The following is a 17,415-nucleotide window of genomic DNA, read 5'->3' as shown; positions in this document are numbered from 1 at the left end:
AAACTCAGCATGGGACGTAGTACGAAGTAGGCTTACACACTAGTGCTGGCCCTGGGCCTGGCAGAAGCCCCAGGGACCAGCCCTTGCATGGCCTAACCTGAGCCACGGAGGCCATGGGGACAGCCGGTGCCCCCCCCCATCTCTGTGTCCAGTTTTTTAAAAACACAATTACATGCCCTTCAGAACCACTGTCAGTGTTGGTAAACTCCAGCCACTAAACTGCATTACACTGATTTTGCCAGAAACCTTTGCAGTTATTAATAGTTTATTGATTGGAGCCCAGTGCTGATGAGAGCTGGTCTTCTTGCTCCAGCCCGTCAGGGCCCCTCTCTCTGTGCAAGGCCTTTTATCCAGCATGCAGATCAATGCCACTCAGATCTGGGGAGAGGAGGTCACCGGGCCGTTTAATCCACTTTGGAAGGCTAGCACTGAGCCCACGAGCTCAGATGAGGCGTTTGGTCCAAATCCGAGCCGTGCGTTGGAAGCTGCTATGTCTGCAGGTAAGAATGAGACTCCACACCTGCTTTCCAGCACAGAGGGAAACAGGGTTCTCCGTGCTCACTCCACAGCCTCCTGGAAGGTTGCCGCCCAGGTACTGAATGTTGGTTGAGTACGGACTATGACAATAAGCACCACGCATGGTTGTGGGACATGCTGGTAGACCAGACAGAGGCTGAATCTGCCTTCCCAGCATTTGCGGTGCATGGCAAGGGAGGAAGATGTTAGAGAGTCACCGACATCAGTCGTCAGTGACAATTTAGACAAGTACTCCTGGATCGGTCCGCTACTGCTGCATAACAGGCCATCCCAAACCTGGATCGTTTAAAGCAATGACCATGAATTATTGCTCATGAGTCTAGGGCTTAACTAGGTTCCTTCTCAAATCTGACCTTGGCTGGAATGGCTGGGCCAGCTGGGACCTCCGTCTCTCCATGTCTCTGTGTGCTCTTGTCGACATCAGAGACTTGTTCTCAGGGAGGAAGCCGGGAGAGAGAGCAGGAGTGAGGGGAAGGGGGCGGCAAGGGGGTACAGAGAGAGTTCTTTTGAGACTTTGGCTTGGAATTTGCATATCTTCGCTTCTACACATCCTTTGGTCAATGTAAGTCAAGAGGCCAAGAATGGGAAAGAGACTCCACCCCTCGATGGGAAGAACTGCAAGGTGATTGGCCAGAGACGTGGATACAGGGAGGCTATGCGTGAGAGCCATCAGGGCCATGCATCCAGCACACTCCCCAGGTCCAGATGGTGCCCATTCCTTTGAAACTTGCAGGATGCAGCCAGGGGAAGAAAATGCAACATTCCCAGGAAAAGAGAATATTGCAAGCAAGAGTGCAGAAGCAAACAAGACACTGGGCTAAGTGCAACTTTGTCAACTCTGAAGGGTCCTGGGTGGGATTCTGGAACAGAAAAGAGACAGTAGCAGAAAAACCAGGGACATTCAGAAAGAGTCTGGGCTTGAGTTAATAGTGATGTATCAACATTGGCTTCTTCATCTGACAAATCACGACGGTGGTTTAAGACGTTCATAATGAGGGAAATCGGGTGAGGGACGTATGGGAATGCTGTATTCTCTGGCAACTTTCCTGTCAATCTAAAATGATTCCAAAATGAAGTTGATTTTTCAAGAAGGCACTTGGCAATGGGAGGAACGGAAAGAACACCGTCGTAGTTTGAGGAGGGCAAGGCTAAGAGGTGCTGGAGATGTGGCGGGGAGCAACAGTGGGGGCCTTGTTGGCCAGGATAAGGATGCGGGTTTTAATCTTCAAGATCAGAGAGAAGTCTGAAGGGCTTTAGGTAGGGACGTGCCATTAATTCTATTTGCATTTGAAAAGATCTGGGTTCCACCTGCAGAACAGATCTGGAGGGAGATTAGCCAGGGCTGAAGAACCAGTGAAACTTCTTCCCCACATTCCAGGTGAGAAAAGGAGGGGGGAGGGGGGATGTGGCTATAGGACAGGATGGGTTTGAGGTGGAGCGCCCAGGACTTGGCCACTGAGTGTGGTTGGGGAGAGGGAGCATGGTGTCCATAAGCGGGTCTGGGACAGTTGGAGGAGGTAGGGAGCCCAGAGGAGGAACAGCCGAGTCTCTACAAAGTCCTAAGGGGAAGGCTGCCTTCTTCGCAAGGCACCAACCCAGGTGTCCCCTGAGCCGTCTTCTACCACCTGTTCTGTGTCACCGACACAAGTCGCCCAAACATATGTTTATGTTACTGTCCCCTGAGCATGTCATCAGCGTAGCACCTAAACACGTCACCTGCATGGCTCTCCCCTAAACATGCCTGCGTGCATCACCCACGTGGCAATTACCTGCACGTTTCCGCCTGGGGGCCAACCCTGTCACCATTCCCTCTACATCGCCTGGGTGGATGCCAGCTACATGTGTCTCCTGAGCCTCTTTCTTTAGGGGGCTGTCTCCTGAGCAAGTCCCCTGCACACGTGTCCCCTGCACGAGTCACTTACCGTATAACTGATACCTATGAGTGTTACCGAACATGTCACTCTAGGCCACTGTCACTCAGCAACGATGCCTGATAGAGGGGCTGTTTTTCCAGTTTAGCTGAGTTACAAGCAAACAAAATAGCTCCCGAGGGGAGACAGTCCCCTGCTGTTCCCGCTGACAGGGTGCTCTTCCGAGGGCGGGGAGGGAAGGAAGGCAGCCTCTTCCCCACAAAGTTTCCCTGATGAAAAACATCAGTTCTCTCACTTCTTTTATGACAAGTCAGTAGACCAGATGTCAGCCTCTGTGTATTCTATGTAAATGAAGGTGTTTGTTTATGCTAATGTGTGGCGGGCTCTGCTCTGAGCCTAGAGCGTGGAACCCAGGCTGAGAGCCCAGGTGTGGGGGACATTGAGTCAGGAGGGAGGTGGGGGACATGGAGGCAGGAGGGAACGGAGCTGGGAGACAAAGATAGGGGCAGGGGATGGGACAGAAGAGAGTGCCTCTGAGGTTGGAGTGCACAGCAGAAGCTGATGGGAGCAGGTGGTCGGCTGAGCCAACACGCTCACGTGGGGGTGGAAGCAGAGAGCTGGATTGAAGGAACCTCCCTCCTTGGGTGGCAGGGCAGGATCCACATGCAGTGCCCTTCACCACCACCCTCTCCTTCCCCTACTGCCGCTTTCTGATGGGACTGAGGGGCCACTTTGGTGGCTAGTGTTTCATGACCGTGACCGTGACTGTGACTGTGACTGTGAGCTTCTTTCTATTTTGTGCTACAGCATGACAACCTGAGACCCAAACGCAGAGACCCCACTGCCTCTGGGTTGTGGCCAGAAGAGCCTCCCCTATGGCTGCATGATTAGGTCCAGAGAAGGTTGGAACTTGCTGGAGGACACAGCGATTTCCCTGATGCAGAAGTGGTCTAGCCTGCGTCCCTCCCGGCCACCGCACCCTCCTGAGGACCCCAGGCAGAACTAGCTCCTCCCTGCTTTGTACTTGGATAGACTCACCCTTTGAGGGACAGGGAGCACTAATCTGCTGGGACAGAGGTTCCTTGGAGATGACAAGTTTAATGTTTCTTCTCAAGCCCCCAAGGCTGGACCCAAAGGGATAGGAACTCAGGTCCTAAAGAGGAATTGAAATTCCCATCCTGGCTCTTATTAGCCATATCGGTGGTGGTTTGGGGGGGGGGACATCTGTGCCCCCTCTAGAGCCTCAGTTTCCATATTTACGGGGTGGGAATAGGGATCCTAGGTGGAGGGCGGAGTGAGGTGACCCGCTAGGGCTCAGCTTTGAGCCTGGGCCACACAGCAGGTGCCTCTCACTCTGGGCATACCCGGGGCCCTCTGGGTGGGGGGCACCATTACTGAAAAGAGCCCAGACACAACCGCGGTTGAACACACAGCCCCCGCACCTTCACCTCTCCAAGTGTCGAACACAGGGCCGCGCATACAGTCAGTGCTGCATAAATGTTGCTGCTCCCCGCCCCCCCCAGCATAGCACTGGAGCACGTGGTCAGTCCAGAAGGCTGAACAGTGAGGCTTGGGGACTCTTTTGGGGGTGGTGGGGGTGCTTTGCTTTCCAGTGCCCTATGACCGGCCCTCAACCCGCCCCTCTCCTTCCCTCAGGCTGCCCGAGGTCCGCATCTCCGACAACGGTCCCTATGAATGCCACGTGGGCATCTACGACCGCGCCACGAGAGAGAAGGTGGTCCTGGCATCGGGCAACATCTTCCTCAACGTCATGGGTGAGTGCAGAGCCCCCCGGCCCCTGGGGTCACAGTGAGGAGCTGTGCGTGTGTGTGTGCGTGCCCCGTGCACGGAGGGGCTGTCCCAGGAACCAGCTGCTGCAGTGTCTCTGGGAGGCCGTGAACCCTCTTCTTTCCCACTCTCACCCCAAGGAGCGAGAAGACCAGTCCTGCCAAGGTAGGACAGGTGTGGCCTTACCACTTCCTCTCAGGAAGCCGTTCTCCCAATCCTGATACCCCACCCTCAGGACAGCAGGGCCGGACCTCGTCCCTGGGTCCTTGTGGCCTGGGCACTTTGGAGGGGCTCTAACACCCTGACTGGGACAAATGAGGGGCTGACAGAGGAATGAGGGCTTCCCGAGGAGCAGCAGACCTCAGTGTCCATGTCTGTAAGCAGGGGTGGGATGAAAGTCCAGTGGATCATTCGTGGACCCCCAGCTCCGGGCCCTGTGACCCAGTGAGGACCCAGGGAGGGAGGGGCTGAGCAGTGTGAAGGCCGATGTGGGAGCATTTTTCCAGGCTGAAGCCAAGAGCTAAGTTCAAGGAAATGCCCATGGGGACAGTGCAGTGGTGGCGGGTCCCCCTCTGGGGACAGGACAATCTGGGAGCCTCCCTGGGGGAGGCGATGCATTTGGGCTACAGAGAGTGAACCTCCCCCAGCCTTTCCTGGGACATTGAAGCATCAAGTCATTGGTGAGGACATACACTGGACTCCGTGTCAGGGCGTCCTGGGGTCTGACCCCGTATCTGTGCCTCCATTTCTCCATCTGCAAGATGAGGATAGTAAGGCTAGTACCTGTCTCTGGCTGTCTGTGTCCCCACCCCAGCCTCAGTTTCTCCATTTGTCAAACAAGGGCTTTGCTCCCAGCAGTCTCAGAAGCCTCCATCGGCGCAGACGTTCTCGTCAGGCACACTCTCCAGTTCTGCTGTCCGTGTTCCAGGGACTTGGCCCTGACTCTGGGCTCCAGCATTCTCTGATTTTCTTATTAAATGATACTTAGCAGCGAAACAAAGCTTGTCGTAGTCAGGCAATCAATGAAAGCATAAAGGCCCCATGGAAAGACACCGCTTCTGGGGAAATTGAAAACCTCCAAAGGCCAGACCTCCAGAGGGACATTGATTCCCACAGCAGCAGCATGTGGCGAGTTCTGGCTTCCTGGGGGCTGGGCTGCGGCGGGGAGGTGGCCGTGCCAGGAAAACCCCCCTCTTGCTGTCGTCCCCTCACCAAAGGCGCGTTCTTGGTGCCCACCCCTGGGGCTGGTCACCCCCAGGGAACCTGGTAAAGAACAAAACTCAGGGTACACCATCCAGAGGCTCCCAGTCTGATGAGGATGTGTGCATGGTCATCTATCCATCAGATATTTCTTGAGCATCTACTATGTGCTAGGTAAGTGTGTCTCCTTTGATAGGACAAGGTCCTTGGGGAATTGTATCGGGTGCATGAGCCAAGCATAAAGCACGCACAGAGGCTGTGGACGGTGCCGAATCCCGGGCAGAAAATCCGGCGGGTAAGGGGATAGAGTGTCTACAGCTGGGGCGGCAGCTAGTTTGGGGGGAGGACCCGAGGAGGCCCCGGAGGTCTTCTGGCTGCACTTCCCATGTTATGTCTGTCATTCAGTCCTCACAACCCACCCGAGGGTGTATACTAGTATTATCAAGCTCCTTCTGCAGACACAGATATGGAGGCACAGAGAAAGCAAGCAACCTGCCTAGGGTCACACAGCCAGGATCACAAAATCCTCCTGGGATAACAGCCCAGAGCTGGGGCCAGAAGCCAGGCATCTTGCCTCTCGCAACAGCTGTTGCACCCCTGGAAGCAGTAGAGACGTTCCAGCTGAGGCTTCTCTCTATGTGAGCAAAGACCGAGTCCTCAAAAGCCACCTCCACCAGGGAGCCCACCCTCCTCATGAATTCACCAAATCTCCCTGAGCAGGTTGCTCTCCCTCCATGGCCTCTCTTCTCCTCCATACAAGGAGGACTTGTAACCAGATGGTTCTAAGCCCCCTCCTAGCTCTGACATCTTTAAGTCCGTTATCCCACCCGCCAGGCAAGGAACCCAAGGCCCAGAGAGATCTTGTGGGACTGACCAGAACTGCACAGATAGCCTGATGGTCCTGGCTGAGCAAGCCGGTGTGCTCCTGGTGGGCGTGGCTCCTCTCTCTGCCTGAGGCACAGCTGGCCAAGACTTTTCTCCTCCATTCTCATTGTCTGGGCAGCAAGGAGCTGTGAGCTTCTGGGCTCTTCCCGAGAGAAGGTGGCAGCCATGTGGGATGGAGCAGAGAGCTAATGAGATCCCAGTTACTGAGCAGGAGGCTGAGGCTGTCGGGGAGACCAGGAAGGGGTTAGGACCTCCCAGTGGCCCCAGACTCAGGGAAAGGCTCTGACCTCTGGAAATTCAGGGTACCTGTGGGCAGGCTTCTTACTGAAAGAGCACTCACCCATCTTGGTCCATTCTCTGATGGATCCACTGCATAGAGGTCATTGTGCCTGCTATTGGTGGCCCCAGCCCAGCTGTCCCCTGATGGGGCAGGTCCTCCCATGCTCACCAAGACGGCAGCTGAGCTGACATCATAGCCACTGTCTGTCCCCACCCTGTGCTTAATAGTGCTTGAGCTTCTGGCTTCTTGCACATTGTCTTACGGAATCCTGGCAACACCCCTGTGAGCCAGGACATGTTATAGCCCTGTGGTACAAGTCCAGGACACACAAGTTTGGTGCTGAATCCCAGATCCATTATTGTGTTCATTAGCCTGTCTGGGCCTCAGTTTCCCATCTGTAAAATAGGGACAAGGGTGGCTATCCCCTAGAGTAGTCGTCAGGGGTTTTTTAATTTGAATAAAGTTTTTGCAGGGCACCTGGGTGGCTCAGCTGGTTAGTGATCCGACTCTTGGTTTCGGCTCAGGTCATGATCTCAATGTTGCGGGAGCCCCACATCCGGCTCTGTGCTCAGCAGGGGGTCTGCTGGAGATTCTCTCCGTCTGCCCCATCCCCTGCACTCTCTCTCTCCCTAAAATAATAAATCTTTGAATGAATGAATGAATGAATGAATGATGTTTGCAAAGCACCTAGCCCAGATGAGGCAGCCAAAAGTTTCCATACATTGGACTTAATCGTCTCTAGTACTATTGTCTCAGGCCTGTGTGCTCTTGGGCACAGCTGCGGTCATTTGTCTCTTGCCGCTGGGAGTCTCATCGACCATTCATGACTCTGAGGAGCTTCAAGCCAGTCTGAGAAACACAGCTTCGTGCACTGAGTCCCCACACAGGGACCCAGCTCCGCCCCGGTTCTGGGAATTGCATCCCTCTGCCTGCCCTCTCTTCCTGGCCTCCTGCTGAGGGGAGGAGTGAGGACAGACCCCAGTTTTGCTAACAACAGCTGCACCTACATTCCGCTGGTTCTGCCAGGTCCAGAGTGCTTTCGGTAGAGCGTGTCCCCTGATGCTGACAACAGCCCCTCCAGGTCGGGGTGACTGCCATCCCCAACCCACAGATGGAGGCTGAGTCTCGGGGAAGGGAAGGGACTTGCTTGGGCCTGCAGGACTGTGGCCGTCCCCGTCCCATAGCAGCAGAGCGGCATGCCTTCTGTGGCTCACTGAGACCCAGAAGGTTGGGGGATGGGGTGTTCTGGGAGCGACGGGGGGCTGACTGTGAGGTTGTGTCCGCTGTGCAGCTCCTGTGCTCCAGCAGCCCGCATCAGCCTGGGAGGCAGAGACCTCACGGCACCTGTCGCCCAGACCCAGGCTCGAAGAGGAAGCGGCTTGGCCAAGGTGGGGCCATTCCGTGAGATGATCCCCAGGACAGAGTGCCCTGAGCCCAGCACCCGGCACCTTCCGAGGGCTCAGTGAATACCATCTCTCACGACTAATAGGGACCATGCCGGTTACACATCAGTCACAGTTAGAAAGACTTGAAAGCTGTGTGACTCTGCCTCCCCCTCCCGGACCTCCTCCTTTAAATATATTTCAGGGCAGGTGTGAAGCCCTACAACCTGCTCCTTGCCTTGGCCTGTGACGTGGCATACACGCTCATTGCACACACACACACACACACACACCACGCACGCAGGCACCAACACACTCCCTCCAAGCAAGGGGAGGCCGTTGAAAGCTGGGGTCTCCTTTGAGCGACAACGGACCCTGAGGACCGTGACCACCAACAGTGGGGCAAAACAGCTTCCTCCTTGATTTGGGGGTCAAGGGGAAATTCCTAAGACGGTGGGGGAAAGGGAGACGAGAAACGGGGCCCGTCCCACAGCCCCTGCATGCGTCCCCAGCACAGCGCGGTTGTGCTCCCGAGCCGGCCTCCCATCCTCTGCCACTCAGTCTGCATCTAGCACATTCTGCCGCGCTGTTGCCACGGGCCTCGGGGTGCAGATCAAAATGTGAGAGCGGCTGTAATTTCACGCCTATAACATCCCCGCTATGTGGTGGGAAAAGACATTTGGGAGCCCCGTGGGTGACACCGAGGGTTCGTGCCGCACACAGTCATTAAAATGTTTTTATCCGAGCTGCAGATAAATTGTAAGCCAATTTGAAAGTTGCGTGCTGGGCCCCAGGAACACATTATACACAGTCACGGGAGGATTGCCGAGGCTCTTCTCGGGGGTGCAGGTTACGCGGGGAGCATGTTCGGGGTGCGATGTTACAATCAATTAAATGGGAGCCCGCACGTCCCACCCCTGCCAGTGTTGAGAGACGCTGCTCTCCTGGTTCCGCCAGGAGGCCGAGAGCCAAGGTTTCTCTGTCCCCCCCCCCCTCCCCCGCCATACAGGACTGCCACCGAGCAGGCCCTCTCAACCCATAGCGAAAAATCTAGGCCACTTTCCATCAAGCACAGGCTGTATGGCCGCCACACTGTTGATCACACGACCATCACAAGTGTGCCCCGAGACAGGCACCATCATCCCATTTCGCAGAAGGAAGGAGGCTCTGCGGGCTAAGGGGATCCCCCAAGTGAGGGAGAGCCGGGGAGGGGGTGTCCACCAGATCTGCCCGAGCCCAGAGCTGGTGCACCCAACAGCAGCTCTGAGCTCCCAAGGGACACGTCCCCTCCTTTGACACAAAGGTCAAGCAAGCATGGGGGTGACGAGGTGGGATTATGCAGAAACAAGATAGCTTGGGGGGGGTCTCCATGAGACCGAGCCCTGCCCAGAAACACATGGCACTCAAAAATTCAGGGACTTCCTGTGTCCCAGGCCCCATGGGGACCGCTGTCCACTTAGACCCTGGGCCCCTCGTTGCTCAAACCTTCTGAAAGGAGCACCCTTGGAGTCCAGCAACCCTGGGTCCAAATCCAGGTCAGTGCCCACTTGTGACATGGACAAGTCCAGTACTGAACTGTTTTTCTAGTAAAAACATCAGAAGAGTTTTGTTGTGGTTGTTAAAATGGATTAGAAGTTTGCTTGGACGTCCACACGCAGGCGTTCCGAATCTCAGGGATTCATTCATCCAGCCTTCATTGGTTCATTCCTATAGCAAACATTTATTGAGCACCTAGTACATTCCAGGGGCTGTTGTAGGTCATGGAATTGAGCTTCAGTAATGAGCCAGACAAAATTCCTGGTCCTCGTGCCTGGTTCAGGCAGGAAGGGGGGCAGACCGAACAAAGAGACCGTTGGAGCCTGTAGGTATCAGAGGGTGATTGAGCAAAGCAGAGGCAGGCCCAGTCTGGGGCAAGGGGGTTATTTCGAACAGATGCTCACCAAGGCCCTCCAAGAAGGGGAGGCCTGAGCGCATGGACTTGAGGTCTTCATGCACCTGATCCCACGCTGTCTGACTCAGCATCTGCCCAGGGCCAGGTGCAGTTCCAGGTGCCGACGATGCAGTGGAGAAGGAGGAATTCTTTGCCTCGTGGAGCTCAGGTGCCATCAGGGGAGATGACTAGCTCAGGACAGATGCAGAAGCCCGGGCTGACCCCGCTGCCTGATACCTCCAGGATGCCAGTAACTAATGATCACCCTGCAGGGCTGAAAGTCACAGAAATATATTCCCTCATGGTTCTGGAGGCCAGAAGTCTGAAATCAAGGTGTCGTCAGGGCCACCACCCTCTGAAAGCTCTAGGGAAGGATCCTTCCTTGCCTCCTCCAGCTCCTGGTGGTGGCCCGTAGTCCTTGGCCTTCCTCTGCTCCTGGATGCCTCCCTCCAGCTCTGCCTCCATCCTCACAGGGCGGCCTCCCTCTGCGGCTCTGGATCTCTGTGTCCACATGTCCCTCTCCTAAGGACACCGGGTATCAGATGAAGGCACACCCTGACCTCATCGGAACTTGGTTACATGTGCAAAACCCTTTTCCCAAATAAGATCATGTTCGCAGGTGCTGGGGGTTAGGACTTCAACACATCTTTCTCCGGGACACAGTTTGGCCCGCAGTAGTCGCTGAGCCAGGAGGTATCATCATCCCATTTCCCAAAATCCCAGAGGATTTTGCCATCTGACTCCCATGCACATGGGGTACCCTTTGCTGAGCCTTTATGAACATGCTGCACACCAGGCTAAACGAAGGTCTTCCTAAACTAACTTATCACATAATCTCTAAAGCTCCGGGAGGCGGGTGCTGCCATTTCTTTGCCAGATGAGGAAACTGATAGGTGTGTAACTTGCCAAAGACATCCAGCCAGACAACGGCAGAACAAAGGGAAAGACATCCTACACATGCACCCATTCTGTCCAACTATTATTAATATATTAATAAGCACTAAGAAAATGTCCTATTGTGGGATCCCTGTGTCTCTTCTGTATGCTTCCAAGTGAGGATGGCCAGTAAATGTAGAATTTTGGAACCAAAGGCCATCATGGCACCAAACCACACCAGATGCTTTCAAAACCTGGGGCCAGGCGACAGGTCCCACTGCAGAGAGCAGTTGTTAATGAACTTTGCATAGCTTGCTTTTTTTTTTTTTCCAGTATGTTTTACTGGATTTTTATTAAGCGCATCTGGTGCTTTTCCCCCCCTTTTTAAAACTGTTTTATTGAGCTATAATTCATGTAACATATAATTCATTCACTTACAGTGTAAAATTTAATGGTTTTTAGCACACTCAGAGTTGTGCAAACACTTTCAGTTGTGCAACCAATTTTAGAAGATTTTCTAAATCTATACCCATGAACAAGGACTCCCCATCCCATACCCCTTGCCCCAGGCTAAGGTAATCACCAATCTACTTTCCTTTTTTTTCTTTTTTTTAATTAGAGAAAGAGAAAGCCTACGCATGAATGGTAGGAGGTGGGGGGGTGGGGGGTGGATTCCAGTCAGGCTCCACACTGAGCACAGCAGAGCCCAATGCAGGGATCGATCTCAAAACCCTGAGATCATGACCTGAGCCAAAATCAAGTCGGACGCCCAACCGACTGAGCCACCCAAGTAACCCTTACCAATCTACTTTCTATCTCTGTGGATTGGCCTGGACATTTCATATAAATATCATATAAATCACACAATAGACGGTCTTTGTCGTTCTTGTGACTTCTTTCAGCTAGTATAAGGTTTTCAAGCTTCATCCATATTGGAGTGCACATCAGTCCCTCGTTCCTTTTTATGGCTGAATGGTATTCTGTTGTACACTACACGACATTTCTTTTTTTTTTTTTTTTTTAAGATTTTACTTATTTATTTATTTATTTGTCAGAGAGAGAAAGAGAGAGAGAGCGTGAGCACAAGCAAGCAGAGTGGCAGGCAGAGGCAGAGAGAGAAGGCGGCTCCCTGCTGAGCAAGGAGCCCAGTGCGGGACTCCATCCCAGGACCCTGGGATCATGACCTGAGCCAAAGGCAGCGGCTTAACCGACTGAGCTACCCAGGTGTCCCTCAACATTTCTTTTATACAGTCACAAGTTGACAGACATCTGCACTTTTCAGCTGTTATGAGTAATGCTCCTGGGAATGTTCACGGGCAGGTTTTTGTGTGAACGTACAGTTTCAGATCTCTTGGGTGTATGCCGAGGAGTGGAATTGCTGAACCAAACAGTAACTCTGAGTTTAACCCTTGGAAGGACTTCAGGCAGTGGCGCCATCTTGTTTTTGCTCCAGCGCCCTGGGGGTCCCCATCTCTCCAGACCCTCACCCACTCCCACTGCCTGTCTTGTTGATTATGGCCATCCTGGTGGACGTGAAGGGGCTCTACTTGCGGGCTTGGTTTGTGTTTCTCTAATGGCTAATGATGTTGATCATCTTTTCATGTGCTCTGGAGCCCTTTGGACACCTTCTCTGCAGAAATGCCGTCGGATTGCAGGAGCATTTCAACTAGGTGATTTTCATGATTAAGCTGCACGCGTTCTTTATTTTAGATACAAGGGCCTTATCAGATGTAACATTTGCATATATTTTCCCCTTTTGTGAGTTATCTTTTCCCTTTCTTACCAGTGTCCTTTGAAGGATGAAAGGGTTTCCTTTGGATGAAGTTCACTCCCTGCATTTATTTTCTGTTGCTTGTGCTTTTAGTGTCCTAGCTGAGGAGGCTTTGCCTGACCCAAGGTCACAATTTACTCCTGTTTTTCTCCTGAGTTTTAATAGTTTAAAACTCTAACATTTAGTTTTATGGTTACTTTCTTCCTTCCTTCCCTCCGTCTGTCCATCAGTCCTTCCTTCCTTCCTTCCTTTTTCTGACACTGCCCGAAAGATAACTTCTTTATTACTTCTATGTACAGAAAATTCAACAGCATCCACTCATCCCAGATTGGTGGCCAGTCCTTTGGTGGCCTCTAGCTTTTCCAGCTTGGCAATGAGAGCCACTGACTTTGGACCCAGTCATTGCCTCCCCAATGACGGTGGATCTCATCATATCTGTCATTGTAACCAATCCTGATAGCTTCCACCAGCTTAACCAGAGCTCCTTCACCTTTCTAGTTAACCTGTGTGAAGGCAACAATGATTCAGGCCTTCCTGCGGACCAGACACCCCCCAGCCTGGCCTTCTGCTAGACGATGAAGTAGGGAACCCCTATCTTATGATGCTGGGCAGGCAGAAAGACACCCAGCTCAGTGGGATCCATGGCAGGGCCAATCACTACCAGCTGAGCCTTCTTGTTTTACACCAGGGTGGTGATCATGTTAACCCCAGCTGGAAGGACAGGTGGCCTCTTAGTGGGGACCTCCCCTTTGCCGTCAGCTTTCTTCTCTGCCCGAGCCAGCAATCTCTGTTTCTTCTCTGGCTTTATCTCCGGTTTGTATCTGTGGGCCAGCAGTAAGTAGCCCTTTGGCAGCCCTGAACTAGTTAATTGTAGGAGGCACTTTTAGACATTTCTAAAGTCTGGAGTGGGGTCATTTGACACAGTCGGTGAGGTCCCCTAAGGCCTGGATGTTCTGTCTGATGCCAGAATTCTTGGGCCTTTTGTCAAGCAGGGGAATGACTACCTCCTTGGCCTCCTGCTTCTTCGTGATGGCAGGGGCGGGAGCCACCTTCTTCCCCTGTGCCTTCTTGCAGACTCTTGGACGGCTGGAGGAGACAGAAAGCTATCATCTATTTTGAGTTAATTTTTCTACATTCTGTGGAGGAGCCATCTGTCTCCATCAATTACGTGTGGATGTCCGGTTGTCCCTGTACCATTTGTGAACTCTTCTTTCCCCCACTGAACTGTGTTGGCATCCTTGCTGAGAATCGATTGATTATAAGTGTGAGGGTTTATTTCAGGAGTCTCTATTCTGTTCCATTGACCTATACGTCTCTCCTTACGTGTGTATTTCTGATGCTTTTTAAAGCCATCTGGCCATCTCCAGTCTGGCTCTGTCCCTCCCCTGCTGTGTGACTTGGGGCAGCAAGTCTCTGGGAAGTCTTCCTGGGGCCAGTTCCTCAAGCTTTCCCTTGAAGAGAAGCTCCCCCAGGGCTGGTCAAAGCTCCCAGGGGAAAGAGCCTACTTCATCTGACAGAGCTGAGCTCACATCCATGAGGCCAGGCCAGAACTAGGATTTTTAGAGATCTGGGACTCTGCTTTCTAAGGCTAGATTCTTGAACCTTATCCTCTGGACAGCCAGCCTGGTGCTCCTCTCTAGAAAAAGGAGCACGTTCCCAGGACCAATAATTGGAATGTCAAAGACCTGGGAAGGAGAAATGTCTGTGGCTCCAAGGAGGATGGGGGATCTGAGGGCTGAGGACAGAGCCTGTACCCCTCAAAGGCCTGGTGTTGCTGCCATTGGCCTGAGCAGAAAGAAGAAACACAGTTCTGCCTATGAAGGATGCTAGCGGGAAAGCAGGCGCCAGCTTGCAGAACCTCTTTCGAGATGCTTGCCTGTGTGCAGGACGGCCATGGGGAGAGGTGCGTCTCCCAGGCAGATCCAGTGCATGCCCTGAGTATGTGGCAGTCCAGGAGACAGCATGGGTCCATGGAGGGAGGCCGCTGGTCTGAGAATCCCTGGGGCACCCCAGGCAGGGTAGCTGGGAGGCGAGACTCAGGGCTGCCACGAAGTCCTCTCCATAGCTTGTGATGCCTGCTGGGTGGGTAATGATCGGCTCATTGCTCGTCTTGGAGCCCGAGTGGAGGAGCTGCCTGCTGGGCTTACACTATATGAACTGGCCCCAGACGATGGCAGTGGCCACAAGCTCCGGGGAACAAGGCTGCTTTCAGAACAAGGAGGAGGAAATAGGGAGCAGGTTGGGATCCAATCCAGAGCCACAGAGGAGTTTGGGGTGCTGAGGGGGAGGGGGCAAACCCAAACCTCCACCTCCCATCCCAGATGCCCCTCAGGGTCCAGAGGACCAGGCCTGGGCACTATTGTTTCCCAAGCGAATGTCTGGCAGGCCCACCTCCAAGCCCCCTCCCTTCCCTGTCCTTCTTCCTACTGGCTCTGGGTGAGTGACAGCGAGTGCCCAGGGTCCTCTAGATCGGAGCCGGGCGAGGGCTGCGTGGTCCCGCATGAAGACTCATTCCTCTATTCAAGTAGGTTGACTGGAAACTTCATTTACTTCCTTCGAGAGCTGGGGAATGGTGACAGGGATGGGCCTTGGATTCAGCTATAGAATTTAAACCCAGTTCTGGAATTCCCGATAATAAAAGCAGCAAATGTTTATTGAGTATTTACCGCACACCGGGCACAGATCTGCTCCGCACCTGCTAACTCATTGTCCTAACAGCCCTCTAAGGAAGGCCCACGACTCCCTTCCCCATTGTACAGGTGTGAAAGCAGAGAGCCTAGAAAATGTTCCCAGGGGCACAGGCCTAGCAAGGGGAGAACTGGATTTGAACCCAGGCAGGCCGGCTCCAAGCCCTCAGCAGAGCCACTGCCCTGCACTGGCAAGTGGTTTGTTCCATCTCCTGAGCCTCAGTTTCCCCGTCTGCTAAATGGGGGTTACAGCAGCACCACCCCCCCTCCCCCGCCTGGGACAGGAAATGTCCTATGTCAGAGCTCACTGTGAATGCTCTCAAAAAGGGCCATGTGTTTACTGTGACCTTGTCCTGATCTCTACCCTGGAAATGTCCTCGGGGCCGGGGAGTGGGGTCAGGGCCACAGGAAGTGACGCCAGCCGAGGGGAGCTCTCCCAACCAGGCAGTGAGGACTGTGGGGTCCCATGCTGCCCTGCAGAGGACACCAGGAAAGAGCAGCCTCACCGCCCTCCAGCAGTCTCGCTGTGACTTTTCCTCCCCAGCGTCAGTTACATCATCTGGAAACTTCTGCTAGAAGGACTGTGAAAGTCCTCAGCCCACCGAGCTGTTGAGGATGGCGGCGATAGAGAGCTGATGGCCCGGGTCTGCCAGCGGCTTCTGAGGACAGCGCGGGCAGCTGGAGGGGGAGGCTGAGCTGGGCTGGGGCCGTAGAGGCTGGACGTGCAAGGCGTTTCCAGACAGAAGCCACAGGACATGGGGACCAATCGGAAAGATAGGACCAGATGGGGAGGACGTGGCGGGACCCAGCCCTGGATGGAGATGGTCCTTAAGAAGGCACCGGTGAGACCTGTGGTCTCGTTTAGCAGACGGTGACTGCAAGAGATGGGCTTTGGGGTGGAAAGGCAAGACTGTGGTTCTAAGGACATATGCAGGCCCCCTTACTGCTCGTGGGAGCCTCTGAGGGGACAGCTCGATGGGCCTCAGGGGCCTGAGACAGTTGTCAGGGCTCGGCTGCTGGAGGGGAGCTACAGCCCGGAGGACCGGGGCCAGGGAGGCCAGGGTCTTCCAGGACGGATGTGAGAGCATGCTCAGGGACGGCACACTTAAATGCCTGGAGAGCTTCCACCTGGCCAGGGACCTGGAGAAAAGATACTGCCCGCCCGCCCTCAGGCCTCCCACTAGCTTAGGTCACCAGCTAAGAGCCAGGTCAGACAGGGGCCAGACAGATGGGTTTGGGGCTCAGAGGACCACTTTGGAGCTAACTGGGTCATTGACCAAGGACGGTCACTTCCCAGTTTCAGCCCCAAAGTCCCAAGCCTGCTGACCACCTCCTGCACAGGCTTCCGGAATCCTCCATCCTTCCCTGTCTGAACCCGGGCCTGCAAAGGAGGCATGCCCTTGACAGCAGCCTACTGTGCCCTCAGCAACAGGCCCAGCACATTCCATCCATTACCCAGTCCAGACTCTAGTCTCCTCACCGCAGGCTGGCCCCATCCTGCCTCCATTTCAGTGGGCACTGGGCACGGCACAGAGAGGGTAGGGAACTTACCGAACATCCCACAGCACTGAGTGGGCTGGGATCTGAGCTCAGAGCTGCTGGAAAGAAGAGTCGCCAGTTGTCCCTCTGTGTGAGGCTGCCAGGAAGACAGAGGGACACCGCTCCTCTCTGAGTGGGGGACAATATGACAGCCATATGGGCCTAGGCCAGAGACCAGTGGTCCTCTCAACAGCGACAGCGTGGAATAATTGGGCTGCCCCGTCAGCTCCGCCTTCTGGAAAGTCAGGAAGATCAGCATCCCCATTTTACAGAAGAGAAGACCGAGTCTGCTCATGAAGGGAAGCTTAGAGTATGACCCAAAAGTTCTCTGGTGTCTTCCTTTGTGGGGACCTGAGGCCGCAAGCCGGGGTGGAGACCCAGCCTCCGAAGGGCACTCCGGGTGTGAGACGGACAAGCTGTGTGACCTCTCCGACTGGGAAGGGAGGCTGGAAGGAGGAGGCAGCTTTGTCGAGCTGCATACTGCTTTGTGTGGCTTGTCCCTGGGGCCACAGGCGGGTGTCACCAGCCGTCCTGTGAGGGAAGCAGACCGTTCGCCTATTCATTCCTCACTTGTGCAAGTCCTGCTCCAAACAGCATTTTGAGGCCTGCCGAGTGCTTTCTCGCTTTGGGGGAACGACTGTCATGTGGGACGGGCAGGTATTCTAGAAT

General features: G+C 54.2%; 1 protein-coding gene and 1 pseudogene across 1 annotated transcript in view; one reads left to right on the top strand and one right to left on the bottom strand.

Moving 5' to 3' along the window:
• The window catches only part of IGSF21 (immunoglobin superfamily member 21), a 235,192-nt gene that overhangs the window by 191,417 nt on the left and 26,360 nt on the right, over window positions 1-17,415 (top strand). Inside the window, exon 4 of the mRNA XM_045998080.1 lies at window positions 4,065-4,183. Within this exon, the coding sequence (XP_045854036.1) occupies window positions 4,065-4,183 (119 nt within the window). The remainder of the gene's footprint in view (window positions 1-4,064; window positions 4,184-17,415) is intronic.
• LOC123947647 lies at window positions 12,839-15,964 on the bottom strand (annotated as a pseudogene).

The sequence above is a fragment of the Meles meles genome, chromosome 1, assembly GCF_922984935.1.
Source record: "Meles meles chromosome 1, mMelMel3.1 paternal haplotype, whole genome shotgun sequence".
Lineage (NCBI taxonomy): Eukaryota > Metazoa > Chordata > Mammalia > Carnivora > Mustelidae > Meles > Meles meles.
Note: the sequence above shows the minus strand (reverse complement) of the source record. Positions and strands in the feature narration are given on the sequence as shown.